At 42.0% G+C, this 25,000-nt stretch overlaps 1 protein-coding gene across 1 annotated transcript in view; it reads right to left on the bottom strand.

The window, feature by feature from the left end:
• Positions 1–25,000, bottom strand: part of LOC122803163 (short transient receptor potential channel 2-like) — a 1,104,815-nt gene that overhangs the window by 1,041,775 nt on the left and 38,040 nt on the right. The window contains exon 2 of the mRNA XM_044072780.1: positions 19,994–20,149. Within this exon, the coding sequence (XP_043928715.1) occupies positions 19,994–20,149 (156 nt within the window). The remainder of the gene's footprint in view (positions 1–19,993; positions 20,150–25,000) is intronic.

Genomic DNA, 25,000 nt, shown 5'->3' with positions numbered 1-25,000 from the left:
GCACAATGACTCATAGAACTTCAATATCCACCTAGATTCCATTCCTTTCCACAACTAAGTTGAGGTTACCACAGATATAAGCTCCTTAGTGTAAGCATACTTTGGAGTCACTAACTTTCTTATTCCAGATATCAGAACAGCAGTTATCATTCTTTCCAGCTCCACCCGTAGATACTCTTGGAAGCTCAGCTGCATCTGTTTTACAAGAGGACCTAAACTAAAGCCACCAGTTTATTAGACTGCTTCACCAACTTCAAAAGTATTCTTAGTACCACTAACACCCTCCCCAATATGCAGCACAACATTTCCAGTTTCTTTTTATACAGTATATAATCAGCTCTACACTGATTCTGCCCATGTCTTGCAGCCAAACTCTCATTCATGAATCAGCAATAGGATATCAGATTGAACTCCCTTTTCCTTAAAGGATGACCTTTCACTTTATTAAACACTAACACCCTTTTTCCAGACTTACTCCTTCTATACCAAATTCTCTAGCAAATCATAAGAAACTTCACTTTCACCATTTTTGTTTTCTTTACAAGATCCCATCAACTAAGTAACTCTTTGCAGCCAAAACGTTAATTATCTAACCCTTATTCTCCAATCTTCATTAAGTACTTCATGTACCACCAGTCTCCTTATACTACTTTCCTTCAGTTGCTTCTGTAGGTTAAATATTAAAGCATAATAAAAATATCTTTTATATTCAGATAGATGGTCATGTGGGCTCAATGTTTTGCAACAGTCAGTTCCACTTAAATGCAGATTGAATAAGAGCATAATCCGGTTAAATGCACAGTCCGTTCAGTCCCATTAGTTAATGGAATTGTATTGCGGGGTATTCCACATTAAAGCATATTGGATAATATTGCGCACTTCATTTTAATGTATAGTTGACTCAAATCAGAGTAGTTCACTGCCATGTTATTTACTTTACATAACTACACAGTCCAGTGTGGCTGCACGCTGTAACCATGGGGGCATTTATCATTTGCGCGTACGTACTCTCATTACGTGATTATTACTTGAGAAGGAAGTCTCTCGGTTATCCAAGGGATACTGCATGCTTTTGCTTAACAAGCAAGAGTTATCGAAGGATATTACAAGAATGTCGAAGAAACTTAAAAAGACCATTACTTGAGCTGAGCAGATCGATGTTAAGACTTGACAATCAAGAAAGTCAGACTTCTATGCAATGTCATCAGGTGTGCACCAAAGCATAATTTCACGAATTCTGACAAATAAATTATTAGTGTGGCAAACAAATACCAACCAATTGCAAACGCAAGAGGTTGTGTAAAGCTGAAGATGTTGAGGATGCCCTGTTGCATTGGTGTGCACAAGCCAGAAGTCAAAAAATTCCCATTAGTGGTCCACTGTTAATGGAAATGGACGACCAACTAGGGAAAAGCATAGGGGTTGAGAATTTCAAAACTACATCTGGTTGGTTAGAGATGGAAGGGCCACTACAACACTGTTTTAAACATGGTATAAAACAAGACAGATGATTTTGGAGCTAAACGATGGCGGACAGATGTTTTTTCAGACATCATGAAAGAGTGCAATCCACGAGACATTGTCAATGCTAATATAACGGGGTTATATTGGAGAGCTATGCCAGATGGTATACTTAAGTGTTGAGGCTGCTGGATCAAAGGCTGTGAAAGGACTGAATGACCTATTAGCTTGTAATATGGATGGCAGTGAGAAGTTTGAACTCTCGTGATCAGGAAAAGCAAAAATGCAAGGTGTTTCAAGAACGTAAAGTTACCAGTCACTTACTAAAACAAAACTTCTTGTACGACTGGTGAAATCTGGAAAGAATGGTGTTAAATATATATTTAGATATTTCTAATAGTCCATATATACTTCTGTTTGCTAGAATATATGTAGAAAAATATAGTCAGATGCATGTACACCTCTGTTTGCTAGAAAAGGGTTAAAAAAATTAGAAATAAATAGTGAAAGTGTTTTATCACCAACTATACACTAGAGATAGTCAAATGGTGAATAGTCTTAGAAAAAAAATTGGGCTATTTTAAAATGTGATAGAGTGGGTGAAGTTTGTCGGTGAATGCCCTAAGATTGTTTTTAGGAAGGATAAATCTTTCAAGAAATTTACTGTAGAGTACAGCAATGATAAGTACATGCCATTAATGTTTAACTGTGGTCGATGCTCCCAGTGTCGGCCTATTTTAACTGGTAATGAGTTTATAATAAACGGTATAGTAGTTGGACTAAGGAATTATTACACATGACACATCTAATGCGGTTTATCTTGCTTCCTGCATTGACTGTGATGCATTCCATCTAGGTAAAACTAGCAGGAAGCTAAAAGAAAGTGTATGAACATGCTTTAAATATTAGAAAACAAGATGCTAAAAATGCTTTAGCACTGCATATTACTGAATGACAGTTACACTCAAGTTTTTGTTCTTGAGCAAGTTGTGGAAGATCAGAGAGGTTTTAGTAACAGATGCCCATTTGTAAACATGCAAGTTAAAATGGCAGTTGAAATTAAATGCTACAAGAACACCAGGTATTAATGAAACCTGCTCTATTGTTTGTTAAAGTTGATACATTTGGAAATGTAAATTTTTTAGCGTCCATGTCTTTAAATAGTTTTAAGTATTTCTTAAAGCAGCTTTGACTGGTTAATTTGTAATTTGGGGAATTTTAATGTGAGGCTGGGGTATAATGGCTTTTGTATTCTGATGAAGTTTCTATTTGGAGAGAAACGAAAGCGCTAAATAAATTCAGTTTTTTAGACTTCTGGTGTCTTTTTGGTACCTCTGGATCGATTCACTGAGAATGTTGTGCGTCTCTGCTTAAAACCTTACTAAGGCAAGTTAATGTACATGCATTTTGCAAATGATTACATTTGACTGGCGTTTTAAACAAAAACGTGTGGTATGACAGTAAATGTTTACTGTGTGAATCATGTGAAACTGCTTTCTGTGTACAATTCCATAAAAATATAGTGCAGAACATTGTTAATGATAAACCAGATAAGGGTCATACATTTACACTATTTCCAGATGTCAGTTACATGTCCTGTCAACACATGTAAAATGTTCATTTCAGAGTTACAGCAGCAGTCAAATCAGTTGACAAAATCTGTACATAATTACACCCTTTAGACAAAAGTGGAATAAAGCCACTGCAGATAAGGACAGGGATGATGTTCATGGTGAACTGACAAAAAGAATTTAAACTTCTAAGAGACAGAGTTTGGAGAGTTCAAAAATGAGAAACACGTTTTCAAAAGTGCATAAGAGCTTTAGGCTCAGCAGAAAAGGTTACTAAGAAATATCAGAAAGGCCATGCAAAATTACAAGACAAATTTCGTTATCAGAGTTTAAAAAGTCCAGTCTTTACACAGCAGTTAGATATGCTGATAAGAAATAATTTACAACATGCTTGCATTTCGAAAATGGTTAAACATACACGGCAAGATCTAATGTATGGACAGATAATTCCCAAATATTTTAAAACTTTCATTCAGTTAAAGCAAGACATTTATCAGTTAAACAGTAAAGTAGAGCATATGACTGCCAAGTACAGCCTCTCATAGCCAAGCTGTTAGATAATTTCAAGTCAAAAGGTAAACAGAACATTTCTAATGCATAGAAATCAAGCAAGAGACATTAAAAGCAGTAAAGACAAAGTCACACAAGACTGACATGCATGCATTTTCTTTTCATCTAAAGTGCATCTGTTTAAAATGCACAAGAGCAAAAGGCAGACAACAGCAAATGTAAATATAAGCATGTGTTAGTTAATCCAGTATCTATTGTGCTTTTTTACAATTATTTTTGTAATTGTATAATGGCATCAACAATAGCAGAGACCCTGGCAAAAGAGGTATACAAAAGTAATATATTACTAATAAAGTTGCACTGAGTACATAATACCACAAATAAAACAAGTTATATACTCACTATAATGTTTGATGTATGTAGTTCATCTAGCCTCACATTCTTACCCGTGAGTTCGGAGCCGAATGTCGGCTCCGACTCGGCCATACTTTAACTCATAGCCTTTCAATTGACTGGGCTAAGATGGTATCCCATGCTGCACTGCTCTCTATCCCCAGATCTAGTTTCTCCATGCATAACACCTAAGGAAAGAAGAACAAACCAAGAATGAAGGGAATTCTGAAACTAGGCCTAACCTCTAGATCCTCCAGGATGGGGGAAGGTGGGGGGTAAGTAAGAATGTGAGGCGAGATGGACTACATACATCGAACGTTATGGTGAGTACATAACTTCTTGATGTTATGTAGTTCAATCTCACCTACATTCTTACCCATGGGACAGCGTCCCCAGCACCTAAATCCTGGGAGGCTCAGTGGAATATACTCCTGAGCACTGTGGAACCAAAGGAAGACCTGCCTCTAGATACCACATCTAACTTGTAATGAATAACAAAGGTGTGAGGAGATGCCCAAGTAGCCACAGCACAAATATCATCCATAGACAATCTGGCCTGAAAAGCTGTAGACGTAGATACAGACCGGGTAGAGTGAGCCTTCACTCAGAATGGTAAATCTCTTCACCTTGAGGTATAAATGAAAGAAATACAACTGGAAACCCACCTAGACAACGTGACTTTGGAAACAGGCGACCCAATTCTGTTTTCCAAAAATGAAACAACTGATCAGATTTTCTGAGGTCCTTCGTTCTGTACAAATAAAATCATAATTGTTTGTGCACATCCAACTGATGAAATTTGAATTCTGCCTTGTTCGAGAACGGAGGAAAAAAACACTGGTAATTCAATGGATTGGTTAAGGTTACTAACTGACACTACTTTGGGAAGGAAGGAAGGATTCTGTTTGAGAGAAACCCTGTCCTTATGAAAAATCAAATAAGGTGGTTTAATTTATAAGGCTTGAAGCTCCGAAACACGTCTGGCTGATGTGATGGCTACCAAAAAGACAGTCTTCCAAGTTAAGAATTTTAAATCACAAGTGGCTGCAGGCTCAAAGGGGGGGGGTGAAGTAAGACCATGTAGAACAAAAGTCCCAAGGCATAACAGGTTCAGAGACAGAAGGACAAAGCAACATAGTGCCTTTCAGGAAAGCCTTACAAAGTCTATGTGCCATTAGACTAGGTTAGTCTGCGACGTGAAAAGTAGAAATCGCCGCCAACTGGACTTTAATGGTTGCAGCAGCTGATCCCTGGTTGAAAAGCATAAAGAGGAACTCCAATACTGACGAGATTGGAGCGGTGTTAAGGGTCAATCTGCATGGCATGCGCCCAAATGGAAAATCTCTTCCATTTGCTGTAATAAATCTTCCTGGTCGAAGGCTTATGAGAGGAAGACAGAATATGAACCACATCCGGCGAAAAATGGTGAAGCCTAACTAATGACAGAAGTGGAGTAGCCAAGCTGTCAACTGGAGGGTCTGAAGAGAGGGAAGGAGCTGCCCTGACATACGAGTCAGTAAAAGTCTGGTTGTGGGTCCAGAATCCAAGGAGTGTCCATGTGATAGGGAAGGAGAAAGGGGAACCAAATTTGACGAGGTCAGCGTGGAGCAATCAATCATTTTGCTTCCCAAGGATTGCACTTTCTGAATAACCTTTGCCAGCAAAGGAACTGGAGGGAAGGCATATAGTAGACCAGAGGGCCAATCGTGGACTAGAGCTTCCCTGGGAGACTCCCAATGAGGGGGGGATAAGGGTGAAGTAGCTGCTGCATTTGGCATTGAGGGGACTGGCAAAAAGGTCGCAGCAAGGCTGACCCCACCTGTGGAAAATCTGTTCCGCAACTTGACAGTTCAAGGACCACTCGTGAGGCATCAGAATAGCTCTGCTTAGCCTGTCTGCGATCACACTGGACTTCCCCGGAATGTGCGTTGCTAAAAGAAAACGTTGGGAAGACACTGCCCACTGCCACACTCGCATGGCCTCTCTGCAAAGGGGATACGGCTTGGTTCCTCCCTGTTTGTTCAGGTACCATACCACCAACATATTGTCCGAGTAGACTGCAATAGTCCTGAGAGGAAGAAAGCTCTGAAGTGCTTGCAATGCTAGTAGCACTGCTCTCATCTCTAGGACATTGATATGCAGATGCATCTCACGCTCTTGCCACGTGCCTTGGACTGTCCTGCCTAGATAATGCCCCCCCCCAATCAGGGAGGCATCCATGGTCACCGTGGCAACCTGAGGCGAAGGAACGAAGAGTTTTCCCGCATTGAGGTAGTCGGTGTGAAGCCACCAACTCAGATCTTGTCTGCACATGTCTGTTAGCAGAATAGGGTGAGAAAGTGGAAGACATTGAAGAGACCACTGGGCGAAGAGTAGCCACTGAAGGAGCCTCATATGTAACCTTGCCAGGGGAACCAACAATTGTAGCAGCCATTGTCCCAAACAATTGGAGGACCAATCTTGCCTTCACTCTCCTCAGAGGGAGCAAGACGTAAATCTGTTGTAAAACTCTGATTCTTTCCTGTGGTAAAAATGCCCACATGAGCCAGTGTCTAATTCGACACCTATAAAGGTGGCACACTGAGAGGGCAACAAGGCAGATTTTTCCCAGCTCAAGGTAATGCCCAACTATTGACATAGGTTGATAGTGGCGTCTCTGGTCTGAAGTAGCAGATGCCTGGTGGTGGCAGTAAGGAGCCAGTTGTCCAGGTATGGAAACACTTGGAATCCCTGACGTCTCAATTGAGCAGTCACCACTGCCATGCAATTGGTAAACACCCTGGGGGATGTGGTGAGACCAAAGGGCAGGGCACGAAACTGAAAGTGACTGACTCCCAGCCGGAAGCGTAGGGGACTTCTGGATGCCCTGTCCATCTTTATGTGGTGGTAAGCATCCTTGAGGTCGCTGGAGCACATCCACACTTTTCCCAACCATGGGAGAATAGATTGTAACATGACCATTCGGAACATGGGACTTTCACATGGGTTTTCAATCGGCTGAGATCCAGAATGCGTCTAAGGTCCCCTGTCCTTTTTGGCACCAAAAAGAATCTAGAGTAAGTCCCTAATCCGATCTGGTCTGAGGGGACATGTTGGATGGCTCCTTTTTCTAGCAACTTTGAAACCTCTGAAGCTGCGGAATCTCTGACTGGGTGGAACATCTGGGATTTTCTTGATTGGTGGGGGAGTCGACGAGAAGGGAATGATATATCCTCCTGTAATTATTAGTAGAACCCATTGTTCCTGGGTGGTAATCAGGAGCAGTTGTAGGAAGAACCATGAAAGGAATCGGTCTCCCGAGTTACGAGGGCCTCCTCTGCCCCAGGGCGGTATCTACCTGAATAACCACCCCCTCTCCCCTGCCTCTGGAGGGGGACTCACCTTGTGCATCGGGAAAAAACTGATTTCTTGAACCACATTTTCCAACTCCTCTGGGCCTTGGGATAAGGCCTAGAGGGAAGTGAAAAACGGACTCCTACGGCAGACAGAGTTTTTCCCTCTTGCTCGCACCTAGTGGGAGTGTCTTTCACCTTGGTTCCGAACAAAGAAGAACCATTAAACGGGGCGTTGGTGAATGTAGACTTGAAGGCCTCCGCGAAATGACAAAGGGACATCCAGGCATGTCTCCTAAGAGCGACTCCTGAACTTGCTGCCCTACTCGCTCCCTCAGCTGTGTGAGAGATCAGCCTCATGGAGGAGTTCGCAATAGAATTGAGGGTAGACATCAGAGCGCTGACTGAGTCTCCGCCTCAGAAAAGTTAACCCTTAGAGTATCTCCAAGCTCATTTAGATCTCTCTGGAGCAGTGTAAAGTGTGATAAGTAGATCAGTGACCGCAAAGTAATGGCCGCTGAAGAAAACATATGCTTCCCGTACCAGTCCGTGGTCCTAGACTCCTTGTTAGGGGGATGGACGGTGGAAGAAGTCTCAGCCAATTCCTTCTTGGTGGCCGCTGCCACCACCATGGCATCCACAGGGACACCCTTGGATAGAAATTCCTTATCAGAAGGGGCAGACAAAAATTTATTGGGTCTCCTGGGGACTGGTTCCACAGAGTCAGGGGTTTCCCACACCCTTCAACAAACCAGATCCAGAAGCTCGAAGGGTGGAAACATCCAGGAGGCGGACGGCTGAGCACCAAAGGCCTTCAGGAACACAGACTCCTCTTTGGAGGGGGCTTCGGATGGCCAGTCACCTCTGCTTCAAAATCAATAGGATGTCAGCAAAAGAAACATCCTCAGAGGATGACTTAGGGGGACCCCTCCGATTCCTCGAGGTCGGTGTCTGACGTGAGACTCATCTGGGGAATCTATGTGCTTCCTCTTGCACGTTCTCTTTCTGGGTGGCTCCTCAGGCAAAAACTCTGAGGGGCCCAATATGGGGACCACTCGTGGAGGTACCCTGAGATCTTGGGACTCCACTGTCAAGAGACGGAGGGTGATCAGAGACCAGCACCGGTGCTGTAGGGGACAGAGTGACCGAACCATATGATGCCGCTGACGACCTGGCCAGCGCGCTCTGCATGGCCTTGAAAGCTGGTCCCCCATGTCCAAAGATAGACCAGCCATGGAAGACCTTGGATCAGAAGGGACCAGGTCCGAAGCCAAGACAGGAGTCAGGCTTCCCTGTGCCGAAGCACAGAGAGGAAAACTAGGAGCCGAGGTGTGTCCCGAAGCCTCCCCTCAGGTCTGACCCAGGAATCCTGAGTCCTGAACCCCGTGGACGGTGCAGACGGAGTCGGAGCGGACGTCGGAACCGATAAGCCAGGAGGGGCTGTCGGAACTGACCTAGGGACATCAAACGGAGCTGAGCAGTCCAGCTCCAAAAGCTGCTATGCGCTCGGAGGAGGAAGTATCGACGCAGGTAGAGGGACCGGCTCCAAAGCCGACTGGGTCGGAGCCGAAAACAATTTAGCCAATACCGGTGAGTGGAAAAGTCTCTGCACCACTCTATAAACATCCACATCCGATAAGGTCCTGGAGGATTTAGAGGATAGGGGAGGAGATAGAAACCCCCTCTCTGGAGACCTGCGAGGAGGAGATACCGGCCTAATGCTAGGCGACTGGCTCTGAACAGGCTCAGAGAGAATAGGAGCCGAAGCAGGTTCCATAGAAAGACACTTCCTGCGGTGCAGAGGACAATGGAGCAGAGGAGGTAATTGAAGATTTAGCTGTTTTCTCCGGCAGCGCCGAAGATACCGATGGAGCCGGGGATCACTTTTTAGCCTTAGAAGATTTCGCTTTAGATGAAGACTTAAAGCTGGAAGCACTCTCCAAACCCTCCTCGGAGGGTTTCATTAGTCCTTTCAAAATCAGTTTGTTCTTCCTTTCCTGAAGAACACGCGGGCTAAAAGCATGACAAAAAGTACAGGATTCCTGGAGGTGAATCGCTCCCAGACAGTACACACAGTGTCCATTAGTGATAGACATCGTATAACTGCACTTCGTGCACTTAAAGTCTGAGGGTTTATGCTCCTTAGTATCTTTAGACATAGTCACTACAAAAACTGAGAGTCACTAACCCAACAACCAGACCAACGGTCAATCAGCCACAAGCATGGGAACAGAAGATACAGTACACCACAAAGACCTCCAACTTAAACTGTCGTAGAACACAAGGTCAAGAGGGAGAACTAGTTCCTCTAAATTAAACTGCTTAGTCCAAGGGAAAAAAAGTTAGCACACAAAGGTAAGCGAGGGGACAGACTAGGTCCTCTAACTGAAACGGGCCGTGCTCGTTGGAAACAGCTAGTGGGATACCACAAGAAACACGCTAAGACAAGAAAAAACAACTTTTCCACAAACACACTCAAAGATAACACACAAACAGCTATGAAAATAGCTTATTTTTTAGAAAAACTTCTCTGCTATAAAAATGAAAAGAATACTTAGCCACAGCCAAGAGCGTGACCACGTCCAAGCTACACGAGTGGCAAACGAGATCTGGGGATAGATAGCAGTGCAGCATGGGATACCATCTTAACCCAGACAATTGAAAGACTTTGAGCTAAAGTATGGCAGAGTCAGAGCAGACATTCGGCTCCGAGCCCACTGGTAAGAATGTAGGCGAGATTGGACTACATAACATCCCAAGTTTAAAACTTATGAATAGTTATGCAAATCACAAATACTTATAATTTTTAAAGTGTTTTACAACTGCATTCTAATATCAAGTTGCAAGTGTATTAGCAGATGACTGAAGATAGACAGTGCTGAAGGAGTTAAAGGGATGTACTATGGTCTAGAGTCTGGAATGCCCAGGAAGGGAGAAAAGTAAGATTTTGTTTTACGTGAGCTTGGACCTTCCCAGGTTGGGATGGGTAGTTACAAGGAATGTTGGGGAAAATAAAATGTTATTAGTACTGAAATTTACAAGGTCAAAAAGACTGGTTGCCAGGCAAGGAGGCTTGCGTTTTTCTAAAACATTACTGTTACTAAAACATTAAAGAGTTCACGTGCAGCACTAAGCAGAAAGCACAAGTCTGTTAAGACCATATCTGGTCATTGTAATAAAACTTCACTATTAGTGGCATGCTTGCACAATTGTTTGCAAGTTAAAGTAAAAAAAAAAGTACAGTTGTGTACACTTTACCATAAATGCAGATGTTAGAGTGTATTCACTGTTGTAGTCATCACACTTGGGTTATCTGCCTGCAGGTAAGCCCTCGGTCGGCCCAAATACCAGAGACTTAGTATTTCTGCGTCAGTTGCCGTCGCTCAGGGACAGACGCCATTACATCAGTTTTTCTTCCCCAAAATGTCAGGAGCCCCCCAAATAGGGAGCCAAGTTATGGTGGGGAAAAAAACACCAGTAAAAGGTAAATACTAATACCCCAGAAAGGGGTGAGTAACAGGCAGAGAGGAGAGAGACAAGGGGGCTGAAGGGAGGGAAACTAGGACTGCAACAGTGAATACACTAACATCTACATTTATGGTAAGTGTACACAACTGTACTATGTTCTTCGTGTTTCACTGTTGCAGTCATCACACTGGAGTGGATTCCCAAAGCTGAAGGGTGGAGACGGTCAAGAGTTGGGGCTGGCTAGAATGCCCTGCAGGACTGCTGTCGCAAAGCCCACCCTATGGAAAAGATAGGCAGGTGGTAATGTTTAGTGAAGGTGTGTACAGAACTCCAGGTAGCAGCTTCCAGATGTCCCGGGTAGGGACTCCCCTAAGGAATGCTGTAGAGGTAGAAGTTGCCCTAGGGGAATGTGTTCTGACCCCCTGAGGGGTTGGTTTCCCATGTTACTTGTAGCAGAAATGGATGCAGTGTGGTATCCAATTTGAAATTGTTTGTTTTGAAATGGCCTTGCCCTCTGCCCTGGTGCAAAGCTGACTAGTAACTGGTCAGATTTCCTGATGGGCTTAGTCCTATCAAGGTAGAATCTGAGCTGTCTGTGCATGTCCAAGGAGTGCAGGATCCTTTCCCCTTTATTTTGAGGATTAGGGAAGAAAGTTGGCAAATGAATAGATTGGTTGAGAACCACACTGGACCCCAATTTAGGCGTAAAGGAAGGGTTAGTCCTGAGGGAAACCCTGTCAGTATGGAAAATAATGAAGGGTTCCACAGCCATAAGTGCTTGCAGCTCAGACACTCTTGTAGCTGAAGTGATGGCCAGAAGCAAGGCGGTTTTTCAAGAGGAATTTTAACTCTGCTGACACTGCAGGCTCAAAAGGGGGTAGCGTGAGCTTTTCCAGTACAAAGTTAAGATCCCAAGCAGGGGTGAGTGCCCTCCTTGGCGGCCTTAAGTTGTCTGCCCCTCTCAGGAACTGTTAAGAGGGTGAGAGAAAAGAGGTGGCCCAGTGTTGTAATGAGCTGAAATGACAAGAGGCATGGATCTTATTGGAGAAGGATAGGCCTCTGTGGAGTAGATCTGCTAAGTAATCCAGGAGGTAGAGAGGGCAAAGTTGTGTCCTCTCCTTTAGAACGAATCCAGGAGCAGTACCTTTTCCACTTATCAGCATAGGATTTCCTTGTACTGGGTCTTCTGGCTTCAGGGATGATGTCCAGCACCTGCTTCCTTAGGCTGGTTACTGGGGGAGAATTCAAGGAATAAACCAGGCTGCAAGATTTAGGGTTTGCAGTTGCGGATGCAAGATCTGTCCCCCCTGCTGAGAGCAGGTTTGGGCTCTGGTGTAGGTGCCAGGGTGGCACCAATGAGAGGCTACGCAGGAGTGGGTACCAGTGCTGGCGTGGCCAGTCCGGGGCAATCAGAATTGTCCTTGGTCTGTCCTGTCTTATCTTGAGCAATACTCTTGAGAAGGGGCAGAGAGGAAAGGCATAGATTAAGAGATTTTCCCACTGGAAGGATAGGGCATCCACTTTCCAGGCCCTGCTGTGAGGTATCATGCTGCAAAATTTGTTGCAGGGGGAGGCAAAGAGATCCACCTCTGGGGCCCCCCCATTTCTGAATCAGAAGGTTGAAGGTGCTGGGCTCCAATTGCCACTCGTGTGGATCTAGGAGATTTCTGCTCAAGTAGTCTGCCAGTGAGTTTTGTTTGCCTGGCAGGAATGGAGCTTACAGACTGACCTGCATGTCCAAGGCTGTGTTCCACAGTACCATGGCTAGCCTGCATAGTGGGCAAGAGTCTGTTCCCCTATGCTTGTTGTACCACAACTGTTGTGTCTGTTTTTTATTAGCAGGTGTCCAGGAGAGAGTAGGGATCTGAAAGCTGTTAGAGCATGCTGTACCACTAACATCTCTTTTTGGTTGCTGTGCAGATTAACTTGACCTTGGCTCCAGTGGCCCTGAATGCACTTGCTATCCATGTGTGCCCCCCAGACAGTCTGATGGGTCTGTGGTAAGGGTCTGGGCGGCGTGGGGTTGAGTAAAGGACAGTCCCTTGTGGTGGCATGCTGCTGCCCACCAAAGAAACTCTGTCCTTAGATAGGGTATGATAGGAATGACTGTTTCCAGGTCCTGAGAATGTTGGCACCAAAGACTTAAGTACCACTGAAGTTTCCTCATATGCAGTCTGGCATATGGAATTAGTAGGATGCATGAGGCCATGAACCCTAGGGCCTGATTTTCCTTGCAGATAGCTGGGTTCTGGTGGCCATTTGAGTAAAATAGTCTGTCAGATAGGTTTGTTTTCCTGGAGTGAGGAATGTCATCTGGGATGCTGTGTCCAAGCTTGCTCCCAGGAATACAGTCTTGACTGGGGACTAGTTCAGATTTCTTTTCATTGAGGTGTACCCCAGGGAGGTTATTTGTAAAAAAAAAAAAAAAAAAAAAAAAAACAGCCTTTCCTGACTGTCCGCCTGAATCGGTCAGTCCAAGTACGGGTAAATTTAAATATTTCTCTGTCAGCAGTAAGCAATGGCAGGAGTCCGGCATTTTGTGAATACTCTGGGAGCAGTGGATAAGCCAAAGGGAAGTGCAGAGAACTGATGATGCATAGATCCTGCCCTGAAGCGTAGATATTTCCTGCACAAGTCCCTTATAGGGATGTACAAATAGGCTTCTTTTAGGTCTAGAGTGACTAACCAGGCATCTTTGGCTAGCACACGTAGAAAAGCTGCAGCAGGGTGAGCATTTTGAATTTTGGTACCACCAGGAAGGTGGAGAATTGAAAGCTCTAAGATTGGGCACCAAGTGCCATCTTTTCTGGGTACCAGGAAAAGTCAAATAGAATCCTTGACCTGTGTTCTGCAGAAAAAGACTGAATTGCCCTTAGAGAGCAGGGACAGAACCTGGTTTTGTGCCTCTCCCCACTGGTTTGGAGGAAGGTCTGGGAACCCTTTTGGGATTGGCAGTGAGTGGAAGTAAAATGCATACAACTGGGATACAATGTTGACGACCCATCGGTCTTTGTTGATGGCAATCCAGTTTTTTGCATGAAGGGCAAGTTTTCCTCCTAGGAGCACAAACAGTTGGGGCAGAGGTGGGGAGTGGAGTTGAGAAGTCACTGGGAACTCTTTCTGTAAGGGGGTGGCTTAGCACTCCCTGCCTTAGAGGAGGAGGCACTCCATTGCTTAGATCTCTGCATTCCCGGAGACTGTAGTCTAGGTGGTCTGTTTCCCCTGGGTCTAGTTTGAAATGGCCATGAGGGGGCTGGAAAGGACCAATGTTTCAAGGGGCAATGCCTACTGAATCTACTTGCAAGAATTCAACTGTCTGCATAGATTTAACTTTTTCTTCCATCTTTTAAGAACCTCTTCTGCTTTGGTGCCAAACATTGTCCTTGTTCAAAGGAACGTCTAATAACTTTGATATGACATGGTCTGCTTCTTAAGCCAAGCATGTCTTCTCAGTACAGCACCAGTGACTGCTGCCCTGCAAGATGCTTCTAGGGCATCAAAGCCACACTGCAATGTATGCTTGCTGACTTGGCTTGCAGAATGCATATGTTCTTGCAATTCTTTATATTTTGCACAGTCTGTAAAGATTGCCATGTTTTGCTTAATAAAGTTCCATAATATGCTGCTGGTACTTCAACATGTGAAACTGACAATTCAAAGCCCTAATGGCGAGAGTTGCAGAAGTATATACTTTCTTACCCCATCTTTCCAAAGCTCTGGAATCCCTGTCTGAAGGGGTGGAATTCTTAGCTGTAGTTGCTTTGATATCTTTAGGCCCCTGGAAAATGATCTCTGGATCAGTAGTAGGATTCAACAGGAATTTTTGAGAGAGTCAGGTACACTGTAGTACCTGTCTGGTTTCCTAGGAGCAGGGGGTAAACTATCAGGAGTAAGACTGGAGTCCATAAAGACAAACAACTTCCAGGACTGGGGGTATTGCTAAAGGCCTATGCTGTGGCAAGTCTAGAAATTCTCGGAGTCCCTTTTTGGACTGAGGATAGTCTTGGCATTCCCAGTGGAAATGCTCTCTTAAAGTATGTAAAGTTTCACCAAAAGAAAAGTCCTCTGGAGGAGTGGCAGAGGGAATGGATTCCTCTGCATCAGAATCCTCATAAGCAGATAAGTGCATGTCTTCATAATCAGATACCTCAGAGTCGGACTCTTGGTCTTTTGAAGCTGTGGGGCACTGGTCTCTCTCTTAGCAGAGAAAGGCTGACTTCCCCTAATCAGCATAATAAGGTCATCTGCCACTAAGCATTTGATGTTGTGGAAAGTGAGCAGGTGCATGCGCTTTGGTCATCTGTTTTCTAGGCGTAGCGCATACTCTTGGCCTTAGAAACTCAGTAGCTTTAGATAGAACTGAAGACATGAAAAAAGTTTGTTTCTGTCTAACATCAGTAATGCAAAGAACTTCCTCAGAAGCCAGTGCCTGCTCAGTGGCTCCGGACCCATCTAAGGTAGAGACATCTGCAGGTTCCACAGTCAAAGAGTCTCGTGGCATACCAGACTCTGAATGGGTCTCTGTAAAGGGCTGTGAATCCATTGAAGCGGGCATTAGGGGCTGTGGGCTCCTCGGCAAGAAAGACTGATGCAACTGCGTCGGCTGCCTGTTTTTATACCCTTGATGACCTGACAGTCTTGGAGCGACAGCAACCGACGCAGAAATACTAAGTCTCTGGTATTCGGGCCAACTGAGGGCTACCTGCAGGCAGATAACCAAAGTGCGAGGACTGCAACAGTGAAACACGAAGAATATCCTCAGTTACATAAGAGTACAGCCAGCAGATGGGCCATGGTATGCAGTTCAAATAGATCATGCAGGTCCCTTGCCAACAACAAAGGGAGGGTACAAATACCAATTAGTAGTGGACAGCAAAGGCAACAGCAAAACCTTAAAGAAAAATATCTCGTCACTGGAAATGGCCAAAAATTGTCAAATCAGACAGTGGTCCACAAATTGTTAGTGACCCAATAAAGCAAATGTGTAATCTGTTAAAAATTCAGCAAAGAAAAATCTTTTAGATCAGAGTGCCACAGTCTGGGTAACGGCCAGATGGCAGGCATACATTCAATTCTCACAACATGAAGCAGACAATACTGCAATAAAATGCAGTGTACTACAGTGGGAAGGGGCACACTCAATTTTACACGGACTGTATAAACAGTATTGCAAAAGGGACTAACATAAAAGGTACAAGAAAAAACATACTTGTCTGTGTTAATTTAGTAATTATTAAAAGACAACCTTGCTTTTTTGTCATTAAGTGATTAGGGTACCTTTAACATGCATGGTAGCAAGACAAACATACCAGTAATACATTTTAATATTTCAGTAATGTTTAATTAGCAAGCTTCAGTTTAATACTAAGTTTGTAAACTGGACTAAGGGCACATTAAAACCCACGTATGTACAAATGCAAAAACAATCTGTGCAAGCATATGGTTTAATATGTGAAAAGCATTTCCCAGTGTATAAACCATGTCTTGTACAACACTGAATCTGTACGGACAATTTTGCCGTCAAGTTTTAAAATGTTCAGAAACTGCTACTTAATTTGTATTGTATGAGTTTTTTTTAAGCAGACACCCTTTGTGAAATGTTTTAGTAATAACACTTTAATGTGACATAACACATTTACTCCAAAAAGTAAAAGGTCTTAACTTTTAAATAAAATCTTCAAGTAGTCTGTTTTTACATAAAGTATTTTTACAGAATGGTCTGCGAAAGAGATAGTCGATGCCCAATTCTAGTAGTAATGTTTGTTGCATTTTAAATTGTATCAAAAGAAAACCAAAGGTTTTGTTTCCTAATGTATGCATATCAATGTAAACTGTTTTGTGCGATTTAAAACAAAAAAGGGAGAACTGTTAGATATATACTTAGACATTTAAAATAGTGCATATATACTTCTGTTTGCTAGAATATATGTAGAAAAATATAGTCAGATGCATGTACACTGTTTAAAGCATCTATATTACATAAATCAAGCTTTCGAACATCATATGGCTGACACCATATGATCGAACTTTTAAAAGTTCAAAAATGTAATAAAAAAATAAATCCAAGAAAAAACCTACCTGAACGGTTTAAGTAGGGGGCAAGCCACCCTACACCCCCCACATGGGGGGGGTTGCAGCCCTCACACCCATTCGCTCTTTAAATATACCAACTTTGAGATTGCACTACAGTGCAGAAAAGGGAATCTTCCCATTACAAACTGTACGGAGATCTCCACTGAAAGGTTCAAACTTTTAAATTTTCGAACGGCACATGGTATCGACTATATGACGTTCATTTAAAAGTTTGACAATGCAATATAGACCCTGTTTAAAGTATAGTCACTTAAGATGCATGTACATTTCTGTTTGCTAGTAAAGGGTTAAACTAAAAGCATCCAATTACAAATTGTACTGTATTTGGTACAAGCTTCAAGGGAAAGAGAAGGAATTTCCTGAGACCCAAGTGCAAGAACTAACAGACTGCATGAATGAATAACTAACTCCTTACTGGGTTGGAGATAACGACTTTCTAGACTGTTACATAATTCACCTTGAAACAGAGCACGACATCAGAAAATACCCAAGTAATGACTCAGATTTCCCAAAAGACTGCTTTCATAAAAATGTATGAGAGATCTGATTGGTTAGTTCTGTATACTGGAGAAAATCATCTGTGCTGTCTGAAAAGTTTAACCTGAGACAGTAAAACCTGTAAACTGCAACATTATTGTAAGTCTGTTATAAAGCAAGCTATTATTATTAAAGTGCGCTGGAAAGGTTAATAGTCTGCAAAGTTCAGTGCATTAATCAGACTTTGTTTTAACAAGGCAAGCAACAGCAGCACAGACTTCTGTATTTCATTTTTCAAATGGCTTCTGAAAATTGATAGCTCACGAGTAAAAGGAAAATCTTGCTGCTGTGCAACAACTGTGCTGTGCATACTGATAATGTCAAGTTGACAAATGTAAAACTTCGGTCCTGCTACCAAACACCACATCCCCTGTTCAACCAATGGTTCAGGGTATTATCGCTTGCTTCAAGAAGCATTACTATTCACTGGTCCTGCAGCACATTGTAATCGATATAGACAGTACGCCTGGATCATAGAAAACAGCAGCTAAGTTTTCCAAGAAGCTATCCATGCTGTATTCATTACACATGCCGAAAGAAGCATGGAATAAAATTTCATAATCTGTGATAGACAACTGCTACAAGAATTCTAGTTTTGTTGTACAAAGCACAGACAATAACAACAGAGACAGAGATTAACAGAGACAGATTAGCACGAGAACCTTTGCACCCCTTCGGGCATGATGGTGGCCGATTTAGAGTGGTACATTGCAATTGATGAATTTGAAAACAGAAGAAATGGCTTCTGAATTTTTCCCAGAACAGTGTGCTGCTGGCAACTGGAAAGAAGAGGAAGACAGTGATGAGGAAGATGTCTCCACTGCTCCAATACACTTCCAAGATGCTACACAATCTCTGGACATACTGCACAGATTCTTGGAACAAAAGGGATGCGAGTAGTTTTCCACTTTCTATGAATTTAAGGGCACTGCATTTCATCTGAAGCAGCAAACAGTTGTTCAGACATTAATACATGTTTTTCCACTAAACCATGAGGGGACTGTATTGACTACTGTAAGTGTTTTACAGAACATTTTTCTATAAAGTTACTGAAAGGTATCACTGTATACATTGCATTACCTAGTATAAGAAAACAAAACAAAAATACATTTTGAATATACAGAATAAAATCCATTTTTGATAGAAGATGCACCATACTGATTTCCAAGCTAGATACTTCAGGAAGTACACAGGCTGAATTAAGTAGAATCAAGCTAGAACACAGTGAATACATGAATAAGTGGTACTGAAGCCTGTGACAGATAGAAAAATTATACTGTAATACCAGTTTGCAAAGGGGCTTTTTCTCCTGCAACTACAATATACACACTACTCTAACATTTCTGAAAACTATCACTGTACTTTTTTGTGCGTATTTTGTGTGACTGTACTGTGTATCCAGCACAAATACATGCAACTCACAGCAACTTTGCTTATAAGCATACTCCAATTACATGCATTAACTAACCTCAGTCTCGAGGCTAGGCATTTATGCAAAGTAGACTGTACTATTAGTGCTTTCCATGGTTGGCTTTTACTGATCACCCCCCACTATGGAGTTGAATCGTTGTACTGAATTTCTCATTAATGATGCCTTTGGCCAGTATTATAGAAAAAGATCCTTGGGGCAGCCTAAAACAGTCATGAGGGTGATATGTTAAAGATATGAAGGAGATTTGCTTTGCTATATTGACCATACCTTCTCAACCACATATTGCAAGTACTCTGACAAAACCAAAGACAATGGGAGGACAAAAGCCCAAAATAAAGGACATATTTTAAATATTTATTTTATAAACTTAGTTGCTAGAACAGGCTTTGCATTAGCATGTATTTTCTGAAGAAAAAGTGCAAAACTTAAAAGTCTGCTATTACTTAATGACTTCAATCCTCAATGATTTGACTACAAACCACAACTTTTATTGGAAATAAATTAAAAATATGAGGCAAAAATCCAGGGAATTTGCAAAATTCTATATAATTAAGAGGTACATTATTGATAAAAATGGTACAGTGTTTTTTTAGCCACCAGAAAGCCTTTAATTGCAAGATTAAAATGTTATAGCTTTATAGAAACCATATTTAAACAGTGAAAGTTATACTGCTTCAGAGCAAATCATAACTGTGGCTCTGAAAATAAATCCTTTAAAAATAAACTACGACAAATTAGACTTGGCAAAAGGATAAGTACCTCCACTAAAATGCCAAAGATCTTTGCTTTTTGTGGAAGGCAAAGTCTCCGTTAATCTCATTCAGGAGGGCTGTGTCACTTGAGCGGTTATCCGCAATATAACCAACAATAAGATTATATAACCAACAATAAGAATGTTATGTTTTGGGATAAAGGAGCCAGCTTATTCAGTAAGATGAACAAGGCTGTCAGTGGAAAAGACCTGCATGTAGTAAATCATATTGTTCTCAGTAGAGGTTCTTTTAAACAGTTTGCAATGAAAGCAGAAATGACCACATGCATTATGAAACTATGCTCCCTCTTTTGTAAAGCCTACGAAAATACTGTTTTAACGTAAAATAAGAAAATATTAAACCTTTCCTATGCTAAAATTAAAAAGGCTCACATTTTCAAAATATTTTCCTCAAGTGTGATTCAAATCAGAGAGAAGGCAATACCTTCTTTGAACATGCGTACTCCAGTCCGGTTCTTTCCCAGTTTGGAATCTGCTGGTGTCATTAGTGTTGTATTGGGAAGAAACATCACATAGGGTTTGTCTAGAGGCCAGGATGACCGCGCAACCTCAATCTGAACAAATGCACTTCCACTGTTTCCTGTAGAGAAAATACAGAAGAAATGTCAATTAAAAAAAAAAAAAAAAAGGTGGGATAAATGACAGATGGACAGCTTGTAGCAGTTCTAACATGTCAATGCCATATTAGAAAAAACAATAAATCTGCAGTAAGATAAGAATCCTTGCACTTCCTATATGCAGGCTGAGTCTTCTGGGCTTGTTTGTTGCCCTATCTCCCTTCACCACCTTACTGGAGGTACTTCATCTGGCAACCTCCATGTAAGAGCTCACCTGCATTCACTCATCCCAAGCTCCTGTGCACAGTCTTATATTAACTGATATATACCTGGAACCAGTGGGATAGCAAGTGTGGGAAGCCATCACCAATGCCTCAAGCAATAACTGCTTTTATATATTAACCTTACACCCCACATTGTCATAAGTACACCACATCTGTTTGTACTTTGCATGTTACCACATGCACTCTCTCATTACTCATGGACTTACTGCTGCAATTTGCATCTGTCTCCTGCAAATAGCAACATATCTGCTCATCTTAGAGCATCCTGCAGCAGCAGAAACCTACTTCCACCAAACAGACTGATCAAACATCTGAACATATCCTTTTTGGCAGACTGCCTATACACTTCAAGCAGTTCACTGGCTTCATCTCTGCTAATCTTGCTTTAAAACTGCATTCCATTCTTAAATTTTCTTTACTAGCCTTTATTTAAATAGGTTTGCTGGGCAACTGACCCCTTCAGCCATGACCCAGTCCCCAAAAGCCACACAGTAAAAACTGACATATGGTACAACAGAAAAAAATAAAACACACAATCAAATACAAACAGATAAAACATTTACAATATACACAATGGGTTTACATTTAGAGTGATTTTTAGAAAGACTACAAGCTAGAGATGGGTAAAGCATTTTGACGTATGGTGCCAGAAGGTTTAACAAAATAATTGCCTATTATCTCAAAAAAATGTGCTTTGATTGTGTTTGAAAGAAGCAGTTGGAGATGTAAGGGGGGGGGGGCCGAATTTCAAATAGCAGTACCACGTTTATAGAATTTTTTTCAGTACAGATTAAGGTAAAGAAGATTGCCACCAGAGTAGTAGTACCATTCTTTTCAATATTACACAGACAGTAATTTCAAGTTTTGGAAAGTAGTTGAGAAGGCAGAAGTTTATAAAAAGAGAGTCTGTAGACAGTGGTCAATAGTAGGAAGGCTCAGAGGTTAGCATTAAAAGCATTGGTGAAAAGTAATAAGTTCTAATGTGCTGCTCTTCTAGGAGATAGATTAATAAAAGCAAAATTTTGTTTACGGCTTATTTTTTTTTTATAGGAAGTTAGAATTTCTGAATTTACTAAGACATTCTTGTTTGAAAAAGTAATAAATGCCAAAGTAGTGGTGTGTTAGCTTGAATGAAAAGTTGAGCTGTTTCAATAAATTGTTTAATAAATTCAGCACAACTGTAAAATGTCAGAGCTGGATCAGTGAGGTATGTATTTACTGGTTCACGGGGATCAGTTTTGTGGTTGGCAACGAATAACGATGGGCAGCTGGAGATGCTGGATCTTCTCAATGCTTACAACAAGCACAAGTACAGTTGTGCAAGTAAACGTACATAATCAGTGAATGTTCGCATGATCACTGTAGTAGCTCTAGCTATATGGGTTATATCCGGCCAAGAATACAACAGATGGCCAGCTTCCAAAGCTTCAGGGCATCTACACATGCTCAAACCATTGGACACTCAAGCTGAGCTGCATAAAACAAGTGGAGCACCAAGCCTTTCAGAGCTCTCATGCCAAATGAGAGGAATGCCGAGTCCAAAGAGGACATAGCTAGAAGTAAACGTACATATACATTTACAAAAGCCCCATTTGATCAACTATGATTCAGACAGCTAAGGAATGACACCAAAAAATCCATAACCTTAGACAAACATAACTATCATCTACTGTAAAAAGACCAAAACAAACCTTAGAAGTTCTGGGCAGGAATAAACAAACAAACTACTCCACCCAGGGCAACCCACCACTCCACTCCCCTCAGCTTCCCAACAAAAATCTCCAGTAGACGTAGCTAATAACTTCAACAGCTTCTTCACTGAGACTATCCAGCCAACTCTCTCCCAATGGCTCTAATTCTAATGCAGCCACACAGAGTACTCAAACATACTTCACCTTCCAACCTGTTCCTACTCAACTTTATTTGTGCCTTAAGAAACCAAGACCCCCCACCCTGGTTGCCGACCTCCTCCCAGCAGACTATCTACAAAAGGCTCCTGACACCATAGCATACCCCATCTCAATCTTGATCAACAAAGCTATAGTTGAAGCTGCTGTACCCACTATATGGAAAGTCTCACATGCCATACCTCTCCATAAAGGAGGCAGTTCCACTGAACTGTCAAACGTTAGACTCATAGCTATTCTGTCACCTCCAGCTAAAATTATGGAGAATTGTGCACACATACAGCTCATGCACTACCTCAAACAGAACACGCTGTTGTCCAACTTTCAGCATGGCTTTATTTAAGACACACCATAGTACTCCTCCTGCCCTACTCTCTTTCTCAAACGTCATTAACCACAACTGCAATAATAAACTATCCTTAGCACTCTTTCTAGATCTATCAAAGGCTTTTGACATGGTTGACCACAAAATGCTTATAAATACCTTGAAGGCCTTCTACTTAAACCATCATGCACTCCAATGGCTTCAATACTACCTGCAGGGTAGGGAGCAGGCAGTCTTATGGCAGGACAAGCCATCATCTCGCCTACCCATCAAATTAGGAGTCCCCTAGGGCTCGATACTAGGACCCTTTTTCTCCAACTTTATCAACGACCTTCATTCAGTTACATGCATTCAATATGTGGATGACTCCACCTTGAATTGTGCTGACACCTCACCAGCTACTTTATTCACATTAACCCAAAATACTTTCAATACAGTGGAAAAAAATGGCGCTCCAAACAAAATCTAATCCTAAACCAACAGAACTAAGCTGCTCCTCTTCTCCCCCACACACAAGACCCATCCCCCTGCCATTCTTCAACATAACCACTAACAATGGCACTCTCTTCCCAGAAGCCCAAACTATCAACTATGACACCCAGTAGTTTAACCTAAAGTTTGATGCGCATATCAAACTATCAAAACCATTAATAAAAAACTTGGCTCTCTCTACAGAATCAAAACCTTTCCTTACCCCACTTGCTAGAACTGCAATTGCCCGTTCCCATCTACCACCAACTCTTTTCTATGCCTCACCTCTATTCTCTAACTTGAGCAAGAGAGATCTTAATAAACTATCATCCTGCTACAACCACATTGCCAGATTTGCTAATGGCACAGCTTACCGGACAGACCACTGTCACAACCTAAATTGCCTAGGATGGCTTGAACTGCCTAGCCTACTGGAGTTCAAGCAGTGAATAGTGGCACATAAAGGGCTTTACCAACCAGAAAATACACCTGCACTAAAAAATATCAGCCCCTACACCAGCACCAGACCACTGCGATCATCCACTAGACTCCTAGTTCAAACACACAAATCCAACTACTCAGCTGGGGACTCTGCTTGCCACCTCTGTTGGAAAAACATGGAACAGACTCCCAGCTGATTTGACCCAAGAACCCTCACTAACTCAATTCAAAAACAAACTTAAGAAATACTTAAACACATTGGTTATGCCCTTGCACCAACCACGACTAGTGCCTTCTCTATTACTTAGGTGCCTTACCTTCAACTACTTCTAACTTTTTTCTAACACACCATTTCAGGAGGGGTCAATTGTATAACTGCTGCTCAATGCGTCTTAAACCTGAATATGTATATACAACTTTCAAAATAATGTTATGTCTTATAAAGTGTTTTATAATAAGTTAGTACTATATGTGCCAAATGCTGGTGTTGCTTATGACCAATCTGCTTGAAACGAGCATTTACTAAATGTTCAAAGTGTGTATTATTATCTTGAAGCTTTTCTCCCTGGGTCTCCGCTGAATCTATCAAGTCGGACTATCCCTAAAACAAATGTAAAATAAATGTATACACACCCGGTAACTTAAAAAAAAAAAAAAAAAAACACACACAAAGGGGGGAGGAGGGAGACAGCAGCGACTGCAGAAGTGATCATTCAAACATTTACTGTTATGGTAAGCTTACTTGTACAACTGTACTATGGTTCATCATATTCATCACTGCTGCATAAGTCTTGGCTATATAATCATAGCTTAGTACATTTGGGATGTGGAAGAAGGATCCAGGAGTACCAGCAGAATAGAATCAAGCTTGTAGTGCTTAGAAAAAATTGTTAGAGAAGATCAAGTTGTTGCTTCTGGAATACTTGGTATCCAACCATTTCCAAAAAGCCATAGATGAAGCAGTCCTTAGAAGAATGATTCTTGACCCTGCCAGGAAAAGTTTTGTTGCGTTAAGAACAAAAGGTAAAAGCCTGAGATAACCATTTGGAAATGGTCTGCTTTGACACATTTGCCCTTTCTTACTTTAAGAAATAAACAACTGACACACAAATATGAAATATTTTCTTCAGTTAAGAGATAGTATCTGAGCTGTCTGTAGGGAGTATCCTTTCTCCCTCATTTTTAGGTTTAGAAAAGCAATCAGTGAGATGAGAAGTTGGCTTAAAGGAAAATCAGATACCACTTTTTTTTATGCCTAAACTTATTAGTTCTTAAGGAAACCCCGTCTCTGTGGAAACGGGGATTGGGTTGACTTGCCATAAGAGCTTGTAACTCAGGCTCGCTTCTTAGGAGGTCAGAACATACAATAAACAGTTTTCCATGTTAAGAACCTCAAGTCAGCCAGATTAGTTGGTTCAAATGGAGAGCTAGCTTCTTGAACACAAA

The sequence above is a fragment of the Protopterus annectens genome, chromosome 5.part1, assembly GCF_019279795.1.
Source record: "Protopterus annectens isolate FY-2018-M chromosome 5.part1, PAN1.0, whole genome shotgun sequence".
NCBI classification, from domain to species: Eukaryota; Metazoa; Chordata; order Ceratodontiformes; family Protopteridae; genus Protopterus; species Protopterus annectens.
The sequence above is the reverse complement of the archived record's forward strand: the minus strand, read 5'-3'. Positions and strand labels throughout refer to the sequence as shown.